We start from the raw sequence: 18,718 nt of genomic DNA on the forward strand, positions 1-18,718 counted from the left end.
GTACATTCACTAAAGCAAATTCTACTCACCTTCATGTCACTTCATGTAATATGTATATTATCTCTGCTAATACATACATTTAAAGTGAATGAGGACGGTGCTGTAAAGTTGTCAGCACTTTTCAGTAATAAGAGAAACAGAATATTGAATTTCAAGAAAACCTGGTTCTGTCCATAATCTGATTTTATTTATTATTTCATTTCATTTTTGCTTATGTGGTGCGTATTATTTTTGTTCATCTCTAAGTACTGCAACAGATATCAGATGTGAGATGTGAGAACTACTTTCATAGCAAATAAATGGCAAATGCTGCCATCTAGAGATCAATTGAGAAACTACTGTAGGGGAATTTATAGTAAAGACCTGTCGAACAGATATGATAAAAAAAGACATGGATGCAATCAATCGAAGAACATTTACAGAAGAAATTTTTTTGTAGTTTTGCCACGAGAAGACATCTTTAGAATTCTCCACAGGCCGACCTGCCTTACATTCAAAGTACAGTAGTATTTACAGTTTTTTCCAACTGCTTACACACAAAAGGGTTTTCATGTCACACGATTTTTAAAATCTCCCTCAAAGTGAAAAACTACACACCAAATCTCCAAAACCATAAGCTATTTCTCAACCTTTGACTCAGTTTTCAATTGCATAAAAACTTTTTTCAAAACACTACAGACAATTATCAACCTAAAACACAAAATCTAACAGGAAGTGGCTTTGGGTTTCCTTTTCCAAACACAACGGATCAAAATGCTACACTTATTCACCAGGTCACACACACTCCTCACATGTGCAAACACTTATTACTTAACTGATCACTAACCAATAACTGCTTTACTGTAGTGTAGGCCTAAAAATCGATCAAAGGTCAGCTGACCTGTTTTGAACATTGGATGCCCACAAACAGAGAGTAAGAGGAGTAGGAGGAAGAGTAAGAAGAGGACGAGGGCAAAGAAGAGAAGGAAGGAGAGCCATGTCTGATGAGATTTGGGCAACACTTGTTGATCACATGATCAACCACGGTTTGACCATGAGAGAGGCTGGACTGAGAATCCAGTCCAACTTGAGTCGATTTACAATGACATAGAGGTTGCCTCTCTCCAAGGTTGGATATGCCATGCTAGGAGATACTTCCATCAATGTTTGGCAAGAGAAAATATATCTTGTGAGGTGAACGAAGTGTTGTGGCCAGACCCAGCCCAGAGTAAAGATTAAGCGTAGCTCAGCACTGATGGCTGCCCCCCCACCAATTCCTGAGCTGCCCCCCCCCGGGACCCCACACACACAATTGTGTTCTTTATTGTATTCTGAAGAATATACTTTTGGTTTATATGTGTTAGCACTTTCTAATGGCGGGAACGGGACAAATACCAGCCGGGAAATCATGATTTAGGCACACAGGTTTATAGTCGAAGGTGGATTAAGCATAAATGAAAACAAAAGTGGGTAGAAAAGCATAAAAGCTTTATTACAAACCACAGAATCCAAAGAAACACCGATTTTGCACAAGGTCTCGTTAACAAAATTCAAACAACAAACAAAAAATTCAACTTCCGTCACATCAGTAAGGAAAGAAATAGCCAGCAGGGTTCGCTAATTCTTCACCCCACGAATGATACACCACACTCGAAACACAGCAATCTGTGGACACACACCCACAGCTAACAAAGATGAAAGATGAAAGATGAAACAAAACAGAACATATATATACACACACACACAAGAAACCAAGTCAAATAACAAAATAATCAAAACAACTAAATTGCGTCTAACTGGAAACGTCTAAGGAACGTCTAAGGAACACATTTTTGCTTGTTGGGAAGAGAAATTGAGGGAATCATCTCATCCAGTAGCGCAGCACCGCAGAGCAGTCAGAAAATCAGCAGATAACTTTTTGCACATCAACAATTATAATATCAGTAATGTAAATCTCAGATGTTGATTTAAACGTGCAGCAGATCACCTACCGCTCATTCAGAAAACGCTTCCTCGAAAGCTTCCTCGCTACCACGTACCAATAAATGACGCTTTCCAGATAACTACTACACCACTAGAGCTCTTTTAAACTGTCAGAAGTACCCTGATTGGTTCACAGATTTACATGACACCAGCCAATGAGCAACCAGGGCCATACGTCACCCTACATGGGTATTGCAAAAAAATGCTAAAAGCTGATAAGACTAAAATAGTAATTATAATATTACAAACGTTTGTTTATCGTGTGGCCAATTGTATAATATTTATTTCTGGAAAACAGTTGTTTAAAGGATTTACAATTGATGTAACATTTTATTGTATGAGGCTATTCGTTGTGTTGTATTAGTCATTGTCAAGGCCGGGTTTCCCAATAACGATGGATCTTAGCACTTAAGGGCGTTTTCTACGAGTCACTTTGCAAACATCGTTTCAAGAGCGTTTCCCAAAAAATGCACTCAACAAGTGTGTACCTACAAGTCGCTATCGGTTTGTCAGTGCAGGCAGAAACCAGCCTTCGCAAGAAGATTTCTCAATCATAATGTTTGAACTAAAAAACAGTCACTTTAGAGTGATTCTGAAATCTGTTCGATTGACAAGGTTCCTCTTCTGATGATAACTGGTTTGGGAAGTGAAGAAATTCTTCTTTTTCAAAGTTTTTTTAGCTCCATTTTTGCCTACAATAATAATAATGTCGCCTATATCAGTTCAGTGATTTAAAGAGTTCCCCAAATAAATATTTTATTGGTGACATAACCGCTTGGGTGTTGAAAATTGAGTATATTGATGTTTGAAACAACATCTACAAGTAGAGACCAGCCTCTGCAAGAAGATTTCTCAATCTCAATAATGTTTGAACCAACGAACAGTCAAAGTCTCTAACCACAAGAACGCATCCTTCTTCTGCTTTTAAAAGCATTGTGTAAAAAATGCATTTACTTTAAAAAACACATTGAGTGCATGCAGAACGGTCTCGATAATTTCATTCAAGGTATAGAAAAGAACAGCATCCTCTAAACATATATGGACATGGATTTAGGGGTCATTTATGAAAATATGGAGCCTAAGAACAGAAAACCAGCTGGACCTCAGAGTCAGAACCCAGATGAAGCTCAAAACAGAAGTAAGTCGAAGAGTTGAATTTTGATCCGTGTTGGACTAAAATGTTAGTGTATGTACTATTTAGTTTTTTTTCATTTTGCTATTGTTTTGAAACGTTCCTGTAACATGGACGGGGAATTTTATTCATTTTTAAGGTGTTTTGTTTTTTCTCTTTGACAGAAAGAAGCAGAGGGTTGGTGGTGATCACAGTGTGTCTTGGGATCGTCTGTGTATTTCTGGTGTTCGCTCTTCTAGTGCTGTATGTCTTTCTCACAGGAGAGAGAGATCAGCTACTGCAAAACATCACATCTATGAAGGAACATGAGTTAGAGACCAAATTCTATAATCTCACCAAAGAACTCAAGGAAATGTTTTCAGGTTTGTAGAAATGAATAGGTGTGTTAGTTAGTTTTTTTGCTGATTGTGTCTTTGGTTGAAAAAAAGAACGTGTTTGAGACCGGTGTGTGCGTCTGTGTGTGAAAAGGGAGGTATTTCCTATCCAGTGAGGAGAAGAACTGGACTGACAGCAGACGGTTCTGTAAAGATTGGGGTGGAACTCTCATCATTATTGAGACTGAAGAAGAACAGGTAGAGTTTGTTTGTGAGAGAGAGCGTGGTAAAGTGTGGTTAAGAATAAGATGAAACAAACATTTGTATGTTTTTACACACCCAAAGAGGTTCATATCTTCACTTGTTGATGGGAGTGTGTGGATTGGTTTGTCTGATACAGACAAGGAAGGAAACATGAAATGGGTGGATAATACACCACTGACTAACAGGTAAGGAAACAACCTCTGGTTTCATGTGTATTTGAATCTTTCTCCAATTAATCATTTCATTGTTTCTAAATGAGTCTACTGTTCAGCATCCGAATAATCTGATCACATATTATTCAGCTTTTGGAACCCTGGTGAGCCGACTGACCATGGCAACAATGAGGACTGTGTTGTAATCTCTGAGTTTTCAAACACTTTCATGAACTGGAATGATCTTCCTTGCTCATGGAAGAATAAATGCATTTGTGAGAAATAGACTTCATCAACTTCTGTTGTGAGATTAAATCATGCTTTGGCTTAAATTGAAACAGTTTTTCAATGGGAGTGTTGTTTTGCATTTACATCAGTCTCTAATTGTTGTTTCTGGTAGCTAAATGTTGTCATATACATTATATACTGTTTGTAATGTCTGTTGTATTAGGTCAAATCAGCAATTAAAATCAAATATAAATGTAAATCTGATGAAATAATATCTTTATTCACATTAGCTGTGTGTGAGAAAAATATGAAAATGTAAGTCTTTATTTCAGTGTTTTCTCAAGACTCAAAGCATGAAACCACCTCTCTCACTTTCCTCATTCTGACCCTGGAGCTTCTGCCCCCCTCCTCTTCACAGCCTTGTGTCAGTCTAGGTTTTCATTCTGTTCATGTTTATAAGTCTGCTTTACATTTCCATAAAACACCTGGAATCACCAATCACAACTGTTAATCATTGTGTGTTTTTAGTTCTGCACTGCAAAAAGAAGTATACTATTTCCCCATTCATCAAGTGAATAAGCACATTATTCAGAATAAGCACATTTGTCATATGTTGAGGTGTCTGATCGGATATAGGCTACTGTAATGATAAAGAAACGTAACTCTATATCTAATAAGAAGGGAAAATTCCCTAATTTAAATAAATAACCATTTATACATGCTTAAGACATTTATATTGTAAGAATGTTCTGTGAGACTTTAGACATAAAAGCATGGTGAGTTATTCTTTTATCATTAATATGTGATAACTCTCTATTAATTTGGGCATACCAGCACGGCGGTGTGGTAGCTGCAATGTCAATCACGTTATGAGCGATCCAGTCATTTATTTAGATGAGTGGCCGTATGCTGGGTATATTAACGTTCAAATTATTACTTAAATATTGCGTGTTGTACAAATGGTTTAAAGTTTGTTCAGAGGTTGGATAACCAACTTTGTTTGCCATTCCAGACTTTCGCTTTCAGGATTTAGATCTGCGATACCTGAAATCCAAGTGGTCTCAAACGCAGCAATACATCATTGAATAAGTGACAGTTGAATATGACGTCATCTAAGGTAGACAACGACCTTGCCACAGAAGGACCGCTTCGCAGTTCCAAGAACATAAAGAACGGATAGAAATAGAATATATCATTAAAACGTCACGATGATGGAAGTTCAGTCGAAACTAAAATGACTGTCATGTTTTATTTTCACTATATAGCACACAAATCATCAAATCAAACAACCACTGAAGCACCAAAATATGGTTCTTGGTATTTTGAGAAATACCTCAGTGGTATAAACCCTAAACAATGTAAGTCAACGGGGGTTCAGTGTCAAAATAGCTTTGTTTGTGTTCAGTGGAAGTATGAAAGTCATAATGGTTTGGCTGGGTAAATAATACCATTGACATTTTTGGGTGAATTATACCTTTAAAAAGGTATTCTAGTGTTTCATCTTTTTTTTTCTGGTTATACAATTATTAATCCACTTTGTCTGGATCAACTGCATATATTGACAAATATTTCTGCAGGTTTCTGAAGTCAATGGGTGAAAATGTCTCCTCTGCCGATGAGTGATTAAGAATGTGAACAAATGATATTTCTTATGTCTTTGCAGCTGCATGTATCCAATATTGGTGAAACATCTACAAAAATGTCGTTTTGTGATTTATGTCTAAATGTCCTTTCGTGCTTTTAGTCTCCATAGTGGTGTAGTTAAAACGCCAGCAGAGGTCGACCACATCTTTAACCAGCCTAAATCCCTAATCTTAGTTACAGGAAAGCCATTTCACAGTCTCATCCAAAGCAGTATGGACTCATTTTAATTAAATGTATTTACGTTGCTTAAAATTAACAGAATCTTATATATATATCTGAAATAAGTAAAACAAATCAATTTGTTGTGACTTACAATTAGAGGTCTTAGAGGAAAGATTAGACATTTGGTAATTGTATTACCTCAGAACTTTATAGGGACACTTGAAAAGATTCTAATAATTCCTCCTTTATTACGGTAAATACAATAATATGCATCGCACATCACCATAGAGCTGGTATACCGTATTGACAGATATAAATGTGCAGTTTTTGGTGAATTGAATTTACTTTTCCATTGGTATTTGGCATGTGGTTGATATGGGCAGAGTGAGTGAGAGCGTGCCAGTGCGTCTCGCGCCAAATGCTTGAGAGTCGGCAACTAAGGTTTATTAGAACATTTTGCATGAAATTTGTGAATCAAAACTGTGAAGGACTGTTCAGACAAACACTGCTTATAAAAGACTCATCCAGTATCTCATCATAGGCATGCATCGAACTCTTTTAAAAAGCAAACGCCTGCAGACAGATATTCAGCTTAAAGGAGTCTCAATACATTCATTCACGTGATGAAAATTAAGAACGGCTTTGTCAATATAACAGACCAGTACACAGAGATATTTAGTTCATAAAAAAACGTCTCGGGTTACGTCTGTAACCCTTGTTCCCTGAGAAGGGAACGAGACACTGCGTCGCCATGGCAACGCTTTGGGGAACGCCTCAGCGTGACCAGCTCTGAGCACGTGTGTCAACATCGTCCAGTAGTGGAACGCTACGTCATAGATGACGTATGGACCAGGCGGTATAAAACGACATCCGAAATAGTGAACTTCAGCTCGAAAAACTTCGAAGCAAAAGGCTTACAGGGATGTAGGGAGTATGGCAAGGTGACGCAGTGTCTCGTTCCCTTCTCAGGGAACAAGGGTTACAGACGTAACCCGAGACGTTCCCTTTCGAGGGGAACTGCTCGCACTGGACACGACAAATTTAACCTTTCCTGGTCCTGGCTCCTGAAAGGTGGAGGACAGAATGCTTGCAAGGTAATGGGTCTCGGTACATTATCCATAACCTTAGGCACGTATCCTGCCCAGGGGAAAAGGAACGCCTTAACCAAACCAGGAGCAAATTCAAGGCACGTAGGGGAAACCGACAAGGCCTGAAGATCTCCCACTCTCTTGAGAGAAGTAATAGCCAACAGGAAGACAGTCTTAAGAGTGAGAAACTTTAGAGCGACCGAATCAATCGGTTCAAAGGGAGGAGCTGACAGTCCCTCGAGAACTGTAGCCAAGTCCCAGGTAGGTACCCTAGTGTGGCTCACAGGTCTCAACCTGCGAGCACCACGAAGAAACTGTAGAACCAAGGGGTCTCTACCAACAGGTATGCCCCCTAGCCGAACATGAAAGGCAGAAATGGCTGCCATATAAACCTTTAAGGTAGATGGGGATAAGTCTGCAGCAAAACGATCTTGCAGGAACTCAAGTACTGTTGAAACCGGGCAGTTTACAGGGTCCATGCAGTGAGCTGAACACCAAGTAGTGAAGACTCTCCACTTTAAGGCATAAAGCTTCCTTGTAGAAGGAGCTCTGGAATTAAGTATGGTCTCCACAGCCTCGGCTGAGAGACCAGTGTTTAAGAGGCTAGCCCTCTCAGAGGCCAAACCCATAGTTTCCATAACTCCGGGCGTGGGTGATGTATTTGACCCTCCGCTTGAGAGAGGAGGTCCCTCCTCAAAGGAATCTCCCATGGAGAGTTCTCCAACAGGTCTATGATGTCTGAGAACCATACTCGGGCCGGCCAGAATGGGGCTACCAACAGTAGGCAAACTCCGTCCCTGCGCACCCTTTCCAGAACTCCCGGGAGTAGAGCGATCGGGGGAAAAGCGTACAGGTGAAGCCTCGGCCACACCTGTGTCATACTTACCTGAGTCGCGAACAGATCTACCTCTGCCCAGCAAAACCTCATCCAAATCCGCTCCACCACCTCTGGGTGGAGTATCCATTCCCCCGGCCTCAGCTCCTGTCTCGACAAGATGTCTACTCCTCGGTTCAGGTGACAGGGGATATAGACTGCCCTCAAGGAGAGGAGCGTCCCCTGAGACCACAGGAGGATCTGCTGTGACCGTAGATCCCCTTGGTGATTTATATATGAGACCACAGCTGTGTTGTCTGCCCTGACAAGCACATGCTGGCCTCTGAGCTGTGGGAGAAAGTGTTCCAACGCCAGGAACACTGCCATCATCTCTAGGCAATTTATGTGCCAAGATCGAAAGTGGCTCCCCCATCGGTTTTGACCCAATTGGCCTTCCATAACAGCTCCGCAACCTGCGAGAGAAGAATCGGTTGTCAGTGCAACGCGCCGACAACTGCTTCCCAACACTGGGCTGCAAACGGCTGACAGGATTGCAAAAATACGAGCAGGCGCGAGCCGCACCTGCATCGTGATGGAGTCCCATATTAGTCCTAAAAAAGTGGTTCTCTGTACTGGAGAAAGCACACTTTTCTATGTATTCAGCCTCAGCCCTAGCTCCTCCATATGTGCGAGAACAACATCTCGATGTTGAACCGACAGATGTTCCGACTTGGCTAGAACTTCTTGTTCCATCACCAGAGTCTGCTCGGAGCACACCTCGGTGTACAAAACCCTGTCTGGTGACATCATAACGGGAACCGCTACGGCTCGGCAAACCTCGATTGGCAGAGCCGGCTGAACCCTTCTGGGGAACTGAGGAGGAACGGGCACCATATAATGAGGTGCGAGCGCACGCTCCCCGCTCGTTTTCCCCTTTCCTTGCCTGAATGACCGCCCTCAGGTCAGTCCTAGGTATGTAAGGCTGCGAATGATAATGTCTTCCCGGAGCCCCGTCCTTCTGGGGTGGGGCTTGAGAAGCAACACTCTGCCTCTGACGCTCACAATAGCTAGTGGACGCTTGTGGCTGTACCCGCCCAGCCGCCCCGGGAGTTTCTCCGCGGCGGGGGAGATAAAGTTTAAATGCCGCAGCCTGTTTCTTAGCCTCCTCGAACCTCTCAACAACGGTGTCTACAGCGTTGCCGAAAAGGCCCGTAGGGGATAATGGGGCGTCTAGGAGAAATGACTTGTCAGAAGGTTTCATGTCTGACAGGTTCAACCATAAATGCCTCTCAGTGGCTACCATAGCGCCCATGGAGCGGCCCAAGGAACGGGCAGCCTCACGAGTAGCACGGAGAGAAACATCCATAGCATGACGGACGGGTTGTAAAACGTCCGCCGCCACCACTCCCGTGTCGACCAATTCACGTAGCGCATCTGCTTGATACGCCTGAAGTAGTGCCACAGAGTGTAAGCAAGCCCCGGACTGCCCTGTTGCCGCATATGCCTTGCCAATCAAAGTCGATGTCACCCTGCATGGCTTTGATGGCAAGGTAGGGGCTTTTAGGGACGAAGCCGTGGATGGAGACAGATAGCTCGCAAGCGTCTGTTCTATTCTCGGCATCGCCCCGTAACCTCTTTCTTTATAGCCCTGAACATTAGAATAAATGCAAGTCTGTGGGGTGAATACTCGTGCGGTATATGGATGCTGCCACGACTTACACACCTCCTGATGTAGGTCAGAAAAGAAAGGGAGTTTGCGTCGTGAGTGTTGTGTGCTATGCTTGAGACATCGCTCGTCCATCTTATTGTCAGGACGAGCGTTAGGTTTATCTGCGGGCCAGTCTATTGTTAGTTGGGCTACCGCAGCTGTCATGACTTCTACCAGATCGGCGTGAACCGAAGCAGCAAGAGGGGGAACACAATCTAACTCTCCTGCTTCGATACCAGTTATGTCTACATCCTCAGATGCAGAACTTTGCCGAACCGGACTCCCTCTCTGAGCGGGAGAAACCGCAGTGCGTGCTCCCGACTCAGCAGAGAGAGAGGTGGAAGCTACGGAGGGTAAAGAGAAGCCGGAGCATGTCTCTTCAGCCTCCCTGACGTCCATCTGCGAGCCCCACGAGCGAAGATTCCGCTCTGCCTCGGCAAAAGTGGGACCATCACCACGCGGAGCTCGCACCTGGCCGTGCTTATCAAATAGTGCTGAACGGGAACGGAGCGTACGCTGTGGTAAAAGTCCACAGGCTTCACAGTCAGCTCCCTCGAGCGCTGACTGTGCATGCTCCGCTCCCAGACAGACTACACAGAGATCATGCGTATCATTGCTCGTGATAAAACGCGAACAAGGAGGAGCACAATGTCTGAAACTTTTCTCTGACATGTTAGCAAACTGGCTAACCAAACACACTTCTTTCACAGAACACACTCACGCTTCTTTTAACTAGACAAACACACACTACACACAGAGCCGTTGCTGAGAAGAAAAGAGCTGAAGTTCACTATTTCGGATGTCGTTTTATACCGCCTGGTCCATACGTCATCTATGACGTAGCGTTCCACTACTGGACGATGTTGACACACGTGCTCAGAGCTGGTCACGCTGAGGCGTTCCCCAAAGCGTTGCCATGGCGACGCAGTGCGAGTTCCCTCGAAAGGGAACTCAACCTGTGAAAATGGAACACTGTCCATTTCTCACTGTGTGAGACGGTAGTGAGTTTTTCTGTAAAGTGGGTTAAGGTCAGGATGTATCTTAATGAAACCACATCCTGTTAAAAATGCCACAGTGAATTACACCACGCATAATTGTAAAGAGCACAGATCATCTCATCTCTGAACATAACCAGCAAATAATGGAAATGGACACCGTTTATGGAAATATTCGACACAAAATTGGATCTGAGACACAGAGTCAGAACCGGACTGAAGCTCAAAACAGCAGTAAGATGAAGTCAAAGTGTGAAGTTGAACTTGTGTTACGTGTCACTACACTACAATTAAGATTTTCTTTGTCATTTGCCTGATTAGGATTTGATTTAAAAAGTTGGTAATAAGAAGTTAATCATAATTTTGTGTGTTGACAGGAACATGTATTTTGTGGATCACAGTGTTTCTGGGGCTCATCTGTGTTCTTCTGGTGATCGTCGTTGTTGTGCTGTACATCCACCTGACAGCAGAGAGAGATCAGATGAAAATGAGATATATGAACATGACTGATGAAAGAGAAGAACTACAGAAACATTTCTACTCTGTGATGGAGAAGAAGCTGGAGTTGGAGACCAGAGTTAAACATTTGACTGATGAACTAATGAATCTTTCAGGTTTGTAGAAAGTCATGTGTGTTTGTTCTTTTTTGTTATTTTGTATTATTTAAAAAATAATGATTATTTGATTCTGTGTGTGTGAAAAGGGTCATTCAGATATTTCATATCCAGTGAGGAGAAGAGCTGGTCTGACAGCAGACAGTTCTGCAGGGCTCTTGGTGGAGATCTTGTCATCATCAACACTGAAGAAGAACAGGTAGAGTTTGTGTGAGAGAGAGTTTCAGTGTGATAGAGAATGAGATGAAACAGACATTGTTCTGTTTTTATACACACACAGAAATACATTTCATCAATTGTCAAACAGAGAGCGTGGATTGGTTTGTCTGATATAGAGAAGGAAGGAAACATGACATGGGTGGATAACACAGCACTGACTAACGGGTAAGCAAACAATCAGTCTTCATGTGCATTTTTTTTTACAATTTTGTTGAGTGTATGCCGTTTAGCATCTGTATAATCTGATCACGTACCATTAGATTCTGGAACCAAGATGAGCCAAATGACGAAAAGGGAAATGAAGATTGTGTTGAAATTTGGAACCCAAAACCGTTTCTGAACAACTGGAATGATATTCCATGCACAGAGGCAAGAAAATGGGTTTGTGAGAATTAGGGTTTATCTGCTTTTGTTGTGATAAGGGAACTTTAGTTTTGTGATATTTACTTTTAATTTAAGCACAAAACAAGGATGTGGAAGCTCTGACTCTGGGCATTAGCTTCACCCCTAACCCTTACGTAAATCTCCCACAAAGTGGGCACCGGCAACTGTGTCCAACCCCTTTGCACATCTCCGTCAGTCTAAACAGTATTTCATTCTGTGCCTGTGTCTCAGTGTGCTTTAGATTTCAATAAAGACATCTGAAATCACATCTGTTTTCATTGTGTGTTTTTCAGTTCCGCATTGCAACAAGTTTCACTAAAATTCACAATTCTTCAGATACTCATAAAGAGAAGAGCTTAACGTACATCCAAGAAGGACAATTCACCTACTTATCCTCACCTGGCTTTAGATCTGTATATTATCTCTGCTTATACAATTCAAGTGAAAGAGGACAGTGCTGTAAGTCCTCATCAGTATAGGAGAAAGAGAAGATTTGTATTACATAGAAGCAAAAGGCATTTTCAATTCCAGTAAGACGAGCTGGTTGGACGAGTCATAGTGTCATGATCTCTCATGGTTTGACAAGGCAGAACCCAATTACAGGCAGACACGGGGAGGAAGGGGTTAACAAAGACTTTAATAAAACACAAGACTATACAAAAGGTAAAACAAAACCCACAAGGGGGAAAACAAGACAAGATAAATAATAATGATGACAAGGACACGGACTGACTAGACTAAGAAAACAAACACTTAATACAAACACTAAACTACACTTACAATACACGAGGTAACATTGAACTTGGCAGACAAGGAGAACTACAAACAGAAACAGCTACATACAAGAACATTCAGTAACATTCAATGAACGTGAACAGGACAACGAACACGAGGATGTTTCAAAGGGGAGACAGACAAAGGATAATATGCAGGGACCAGGTGACGGGGATTAAACACTGAGGGAAAGCTAACGAGGAAACAAGGGGGCGGGAACAAAGACGCAGACTGGAGAGAGAGTATAGAAGGCCCCTAGGGAAACTATCTCTCCCTCCAAACAACTTAAGGCTATGCCATGTCTCCGCTTCAAGAACAAGAATAAACATGACATGATAGCGGAATCATGACAGATAGAACAAGTACATTAGAATGAATGTCATCAACAGTATTCCAACATATTTATGCATTACATCGATGTCACTATATTGGATGTTGACTCACTATTTCTCACGTTCTAATGCAAGAGGGCTGCCTGACAGGAGTCATCTTGAGGACACTGAGAAGAGCCCCCACGAAAATGTAGTCAACATGAGTTTAATAAAGCTGTAAGTCCTTATGGTTGTGTTCACACTCAGTCTAGTGGACTCACAACTGCATTTTTTTCACAAAACCCTGCTGTGTTCACATAACCGTATTCGGTCAAATATCATGCATATCAAGTACTTCAGAAGGTTTCTTGGAGTCTGTGCTATTTCAAATATTAAATATTTAAAATCAATAATAAACATTTGATCATTTACTTGTGATGTATGTATAGCCGTGTAATAAGCAGTTGGTTGTTATCGCAAAAAAAACTGTGAACAAATGTATTATCTTATTATTCTAAATCTGCTAAACATCATGACATTTGTCATTTATAATGGATATATTCTGAGAAAAAGGCCTTTCGTGCATTGTGTCTGCACACTGGTGTAGGAACAACATCTACCAGCAGAGGCCGACTGCATCTTTTATCCTGCTAGCCCTTCTCCTAGTATTTCGGCAGTGTAAGAGAAGTTATCTCTCAGGCCATTTCTTATTTAATTCACAGTCAGTCTCAAACAAAGCGGTATATCCTCGTTTTATTTAAAATCTAGCTTTAAAAGTAGGGCATGGAAGTAGCAGCAACAAGACACAGTGAGTTTGATTCAAAGAGAAAGAACTGATAGAAATACACTAAATCCAGTTACTACGGAAGAACACATGGGAGGAGCATAAGCACAGAATTTGTTGAGCAACAAAATAAATGTGTGTGTGCATAATGTGCTTTTCTGAGAGACTTGCCCAGGTTGGAGTGCTGGGGGAGTGTTTCAAGCACAGAAATACTTCGTTATTCGTCCAACTTGTTTTTTAACAAGTTGACCATATTAAACATGAGAAGCCTGCATGTTTTTTACACGACACATTCAACTCTATCTGACTTTAAATACTTTCTATATACAAGTAAAAACTTAAAGCCAGCATGTAATCTAAACCACATCCTGTTGCCATTATGGTTGCCAATACAGTCACTGCTCAGTATATTTAAGACCACATAGGTGATGTCTGACCATACAGAACACTTAATGGAATTGGAGCCATTTATGATAATATTCAAGAACGGGAAAAAATCTTTTGTAAAATGATTTATTTCGAGTTTTATGTTGATTTTTAAAAGTCCCTTTTTAATTTGAAGTATTTATTGATGGATTAATATTTAATTTATTAATTATTTTTACAATCACGCTTTTTATTGCCTATTAAAACAAAATATAATAAATAACTTTATCATTTCGCCTATTTAGATTTGAATTAAAAAATGAAATGAAAAATAAATGGATTAATACCCATTATTACTGAAAAATTAATTATTAAACAATGAAATGCTTTATTACTTTACACATGACTCTCCTGGTCCTCCATATAAGAGTAGGACATAGGATTAGAATCAAAAACATTTCCCCTCATTGTGTGTTTCCTCCCTCTTCTCAAACCAATGTTACACCCTTGTGAACATGTGCACAACACGACTTTAGTTTTTCTGTACAGTGGGTGTGAGGTCAGAATTTTAATTGTCCGAAAGACAATTATTGTAAAGAGCACAGAACATATCACCTCTGACCTTACTGAGCAAATAATGGAAATGGACACCATTTATGGAGATATTCCACACAAACTTGGATCTGAGACACAGAATCAGAACCGGAGTGAAGCGCAAAACAGCAGTAAGCAGAAGTTATTGTTTGAAACTGAACTTGTGTTGCGTTTCACTAAAATATGTTACATACATAAAATTCTGATCTATTTAGAGAAGGATATTTTGACGATTTTGGGTTTTATCTAAAAATGTTTTTTGGTAATATGAAGTTAATCATAATTGAGTGTGTGTGGGGTTACAGGAAAACGGCTTGTGTGGATCACAGTGTGTCTCGGGCTCATCTGTGATCTTCTGCTGATCACCCTTATTGTGCTGACCTTATGTTAATAAACGCAAGCTCATGCAGGCAGAATCTCACTTGTTTATATGTGGGGAAATAAACTATGCAAATCACGAGCACACATCACATCATCGCACTATACCTTGATAACCATTGATTCACTATATGTTTGGGTTGTTTACATCATGCACGCACACGGCAATTGCAAACAAAACACAGATATGACTTTGCTTCACTTACCGCATGCGGTTCATGTCGGGCAACTTTTAGCGCTGGGACCGCTCCATGTATCAGTTTCAAACGATCTGCAAATCCTGCATAATATCCACCGTTTATATAACATCCATCACTGAAAACAGACACACCTAAACTTTACTATCACAAGAGTAACGAGTAATCTTGACGCAGCGCAGCCAATCTTGATCGCTCATCGCTTGGTGCCTGGACGATCTATTTCTTTCGCCTTGCCGTGCTTTTCCGAGAGAATTGCCCAATAAAACAGAGGAATTAATAAAAAACTTTTTCCATATTTATAAAAAATGTACGGAAACAAGTTGGAGTGCTGGGGGAGTGTTTCAAGCACAGAAATACTTCGTCATTCGCCCAACTCGTTTTTAACAAGTTGACCATGTTAAACATGAGAAGCCTGCATGTTTTTTACACGACACATTCAACTTTAAATCTGACTTTAAATAGTTTCTATAAACAAGTAAAAATTTAAAGCTAGCATGTAATCTAAACCACATCCTGTTGCCATTATAGTTGCCAATAAAGTCACTGCTCAGTATATTTAAAACCACATAGGTGATGTCTGACCATACAGAACACTTAATGGAATTAGAGGCCAATTATGAAAATAATTAAGACAAAAACAGGAACACAGATGGACCTCAGACAGACAGTCAGAACCGAACAGAATCTCTGTTGATGAAGAGTTGATGTTTCCAAATGAGAAGCTTATAGGGGTGCACCAAACGTTTGACCACTAAAAGTGTGATCATGACAGATAAATATCAAGTACAATAAATAAATAAAAAATATTTTCTGTTTCCTAGCTGTGCACGCCTAATATTTGACATTATAAATAAAACAACACATTTTGTCTCCAAATTTAACACGAGCTGTAGACGTCTTGGATAGGCTACAGGCTGATTGATAAAGACTTTCCTATCACTATGTACTGTGCAGACAGCGAGAAACAAGTCCAACATTTTAGCCAAACAGTTTCTTTTTCTATGCACTGAATGTACTTTAAAGAATCTGGATAAACTGGTTTTACATTACTCAGGTTTGGTATCAAGGTGAGCGAAAATGTAGGAAGTGTTGAAATCCGGAGTTTTGCTAAACCCTCTCTGGACAACTGGAATGACTGTCCGTGCTCAAAGACGATAAAATGTATTTGTGAGAAATGGGGTTAAATTGCTTTTGGTGTTATAACAATGCTTTCACTTGTTTTAACCAGTTAATATAGGGCTCAATGTTTTTGTTTTAACATCAGTTTCTAATGGATATTTTGGTATTCTAAAGAAATGGGTGCTATTTCATAGGACCTGATTTTATACTCATACATTTAAAAAACGATGCTTAGATTGATGGTGAAAAGAAAAACGTTTTTCAAAAAATGTGAAAGGAATTACCAGTTTTACAAGGCCCCGCTTCTCTGTCTGTTTTCTCGTTTAATAAAATGTACATTATTGAAGGTGTTTCTGGTTTTATACTCTTGATTGGTCAATAGTGCCATCCAGTGGTCTAACATTCCTCAACTTTAACCATCACATATTCAGAGATTTGACTGCTCATGTGAGCGACTTTACCAGTGCTACTTAAATGTTATATCTTATATTATACTTATGTTATACTTAGATATTACATATCTTATAATTTTTTAATGATTCATAAATTTGATCATTAAACGTAAGGTAAAGTAAGACTGAATCTGAACAGGGTTAAGCAATGAGTAAAATGAAACATTATGAGTGATTATCAAGTTTAAATTCAGATATCCTCCAGTCCAGCAGAAACCACTAGAGAGTGATTCTCTGTGTGAGACTAAGATGAGAAGAAGAGAAAGATTTGCTTTCTACTATTGAACATATCCGTTCTTCATTTTCAATTACTGACTAGATAGTAAAGATTGAGTACAAACTTTATGTTGGCTTCACAAAGCCTATCCTGAAGAGTTTTAAATAGTTTGAAAGGTTTTATTGTTAAACTTTTCGGAAAAAATAATGTGAACAGTAATGTGACCCCAGTTTGTAAGAACCGGGCTTAGTATGTTGTTGGCATGATTAGCATGTTCGCTAGCAAAATTAGCATGTTGCTAGTATGATACTCCAAGCCATGAGTGAAACGGACCAACCCCGGTGTCTCTACGATGTTCTGATGTAGAGTTATAGGTCTCGTTAAATGGTTGCTAGGTTAATATGTTTTGTTGCTATGGGCGTGGCTTCGTAGCTTAATGAAGTTTCAGGGATACTGATTGGTTGCCTTTGTCAAATGAGCCCACCCCCTTTTCTCTACGACACCGTGCTGCAAAGATATCCTTCTGGACTTTTTATAATGGGAGTCTATGGGAGCGGTTAAAAGGTTGCTGTAAATGGTTGCTATGGGCGTGGCTTCGTAACTTAATAAAGTTTCTGGGATACTGATTTGTTGACTGAGTCAAATGAGCCCACCCCTTGTCTCTAAGTGGTTGTACTGCGAAGATATTCAACACGGGACAGTAACAACGCCTTACATCGGCATGTTTCCCCTTCCATTATAAGTATAAGGGGAATTTTGCGGGGCTCTTACACCCCAGGGGTGCAACTGACACCCCATTGTGAGTTATGTTCTTATAGAGGCTGCCAGACTCTTCAAACGTGGTAACTCGCAAGTTTCAACGACATCCTTACTTTGAGTTAAGAGCCGTCAAAGTTTGTCCCAATGTTAAGTCTATGGGAAATTTGGTGGTTTTGAGAGTTCGGTTTTCGAAAACCAGAACCTGGATCAGTTTGAAAACATATAGCAACTCAAGTCAGACCAGTTTGAAGGGTTGTGGAAAGTTTGGTGGATGTAGCTTGAAATGTCTATGAGGAGCAGTGTTTAGAAATTTTGTGGAGGAGACGATGAACTTAGCTGTTCTGTCATACCTTTGGTCCTACATGAGGTCCTAGCTGAAATCACCATGGTAACCAAACAAATAGGATAAGATTTTTAAGTTACTATCTTTCTGTTATACGTCCCCTGATCTCCGAATGCAAAGAATTTGATAAGACACAAAAGAGAGTTTACAAGAAAATCGTGCATGCATCATGTAAACCAAACGTGTAAAGGCCTGTAAGCAGTCACAGCATCTAACATGCTTTTATCTCACTGCCAGCTTGCAAGGTGTGATTTAAAAGCACAGTGTTAAACAACGCCCTTATGTTTTTAAAAGTATGCTCATACAAACAGAATCTCACTTTAGCAGAGTCTCAATGCATTTATTCAAGTGATGGAAATAGACCATTTGAATATTGCAATATTGACAACAATTACTGCCACAGATCTGTACAGAGAGACATTTACATTAGTTAATCAGAAAAGATCTCATGTGACCTTGTCGTTGAAAGTAGAACGTCGGGAAAAAATCCATATATATATATATATCCAAATATGCTGATAATGTCCCTTAAGGGAAAATAAACATCACAGCTGATCAACATTTATATGTTGTGTTTCGGGATTGATGTAAATAAGCGTTCAGTTCACTATATATGTTAGAATTTACATGACACCCTCAAGACTGAATTTGTGAGATTGCAGAGTACATATAAGGCCAGCATGAAACCACATCCTGTTTAAAGCTTCCAGTTTATTAGGCACAGTGCTCAATATTTTCAAG

At 40.3% G+C, this 18,718-nt stretch overlaps 2 protein-coding genes across 3 annotated transcripts; both read left to right on the top strand.

The window, feature by feature from the left end:
- Positions 1-2,870: 2,870 nt before the first annotated feature.
- On the top strand, positions 2,871-4,311 carry LOC130413334 (C-type lectin domain family 4 member E-like). The gene is made up of 5 exons (XM_056738447.1): positions 2,871-3,100; positions 3,259-3,456; positions 3,563-3,666; positions 3,754-3,857; positions 3,975-4,311. The coding sequence occupies exons 1-5, from the start codon at positions 3,001-3,003 to the stop codon at positions 4,108-4,110; spliced, it is 642 nt and encodes a 213-aa protein (XP_056594425.1). The 5' UTR covers positions 2,871-3,000; the 3' UTR covers positions 4,111-4,311.
- A 6,153-nt stretch (positions 4,312-10,464) lies between these two features.
- LOC130413323 (CD209 antigen-like protein A) lies at positions 10,465-11,885 on the top strand. 2 transcript variants are annotated; one of them, XM_056738427.1, is made up of 5 exons: positions 10,465-10,697; positions 10,841-11,077; positions 11,167-11,276; positions 11,358-11,461; positions 11,557-11,885. In XM_056738427.1, exons 1-5 carry the CDS (start codon positions 10,610-10,612, stop codon positions 11,690-11,692), a joined length of 675 nt encoding a protein of 224 aa, XP_056594405.1. In that variant the 5' UTR covers positions 10,465-10,609; the 3' UTR covers positions 11,693-11,885. The 2 variants fall into 2 exon arrangements, with proteins under 2 accessions (XP_056594405.1, XP_056594414.1); XM_056738436.1 differs by having other exon boundaries at positions 11,385-11,461.
- Positions 11,886-18,718: the final 6,833 nt, after the last annotated feature.

Source organism: Triplophysa dalaica, chromosome 2 (genome assembly GCF_015846415.1).
Source record: "Triplophysa dalaica isolate WHDGS20190420 chromosome 2, ASM1584641v1, whole genome shotgun sequence".
NCBI lineage: Eukaryota > Metazoa > Chordata > Actinopteri > Cypriniformes > Nemacheilidae > Triplophysa > Triplophysa dalaica.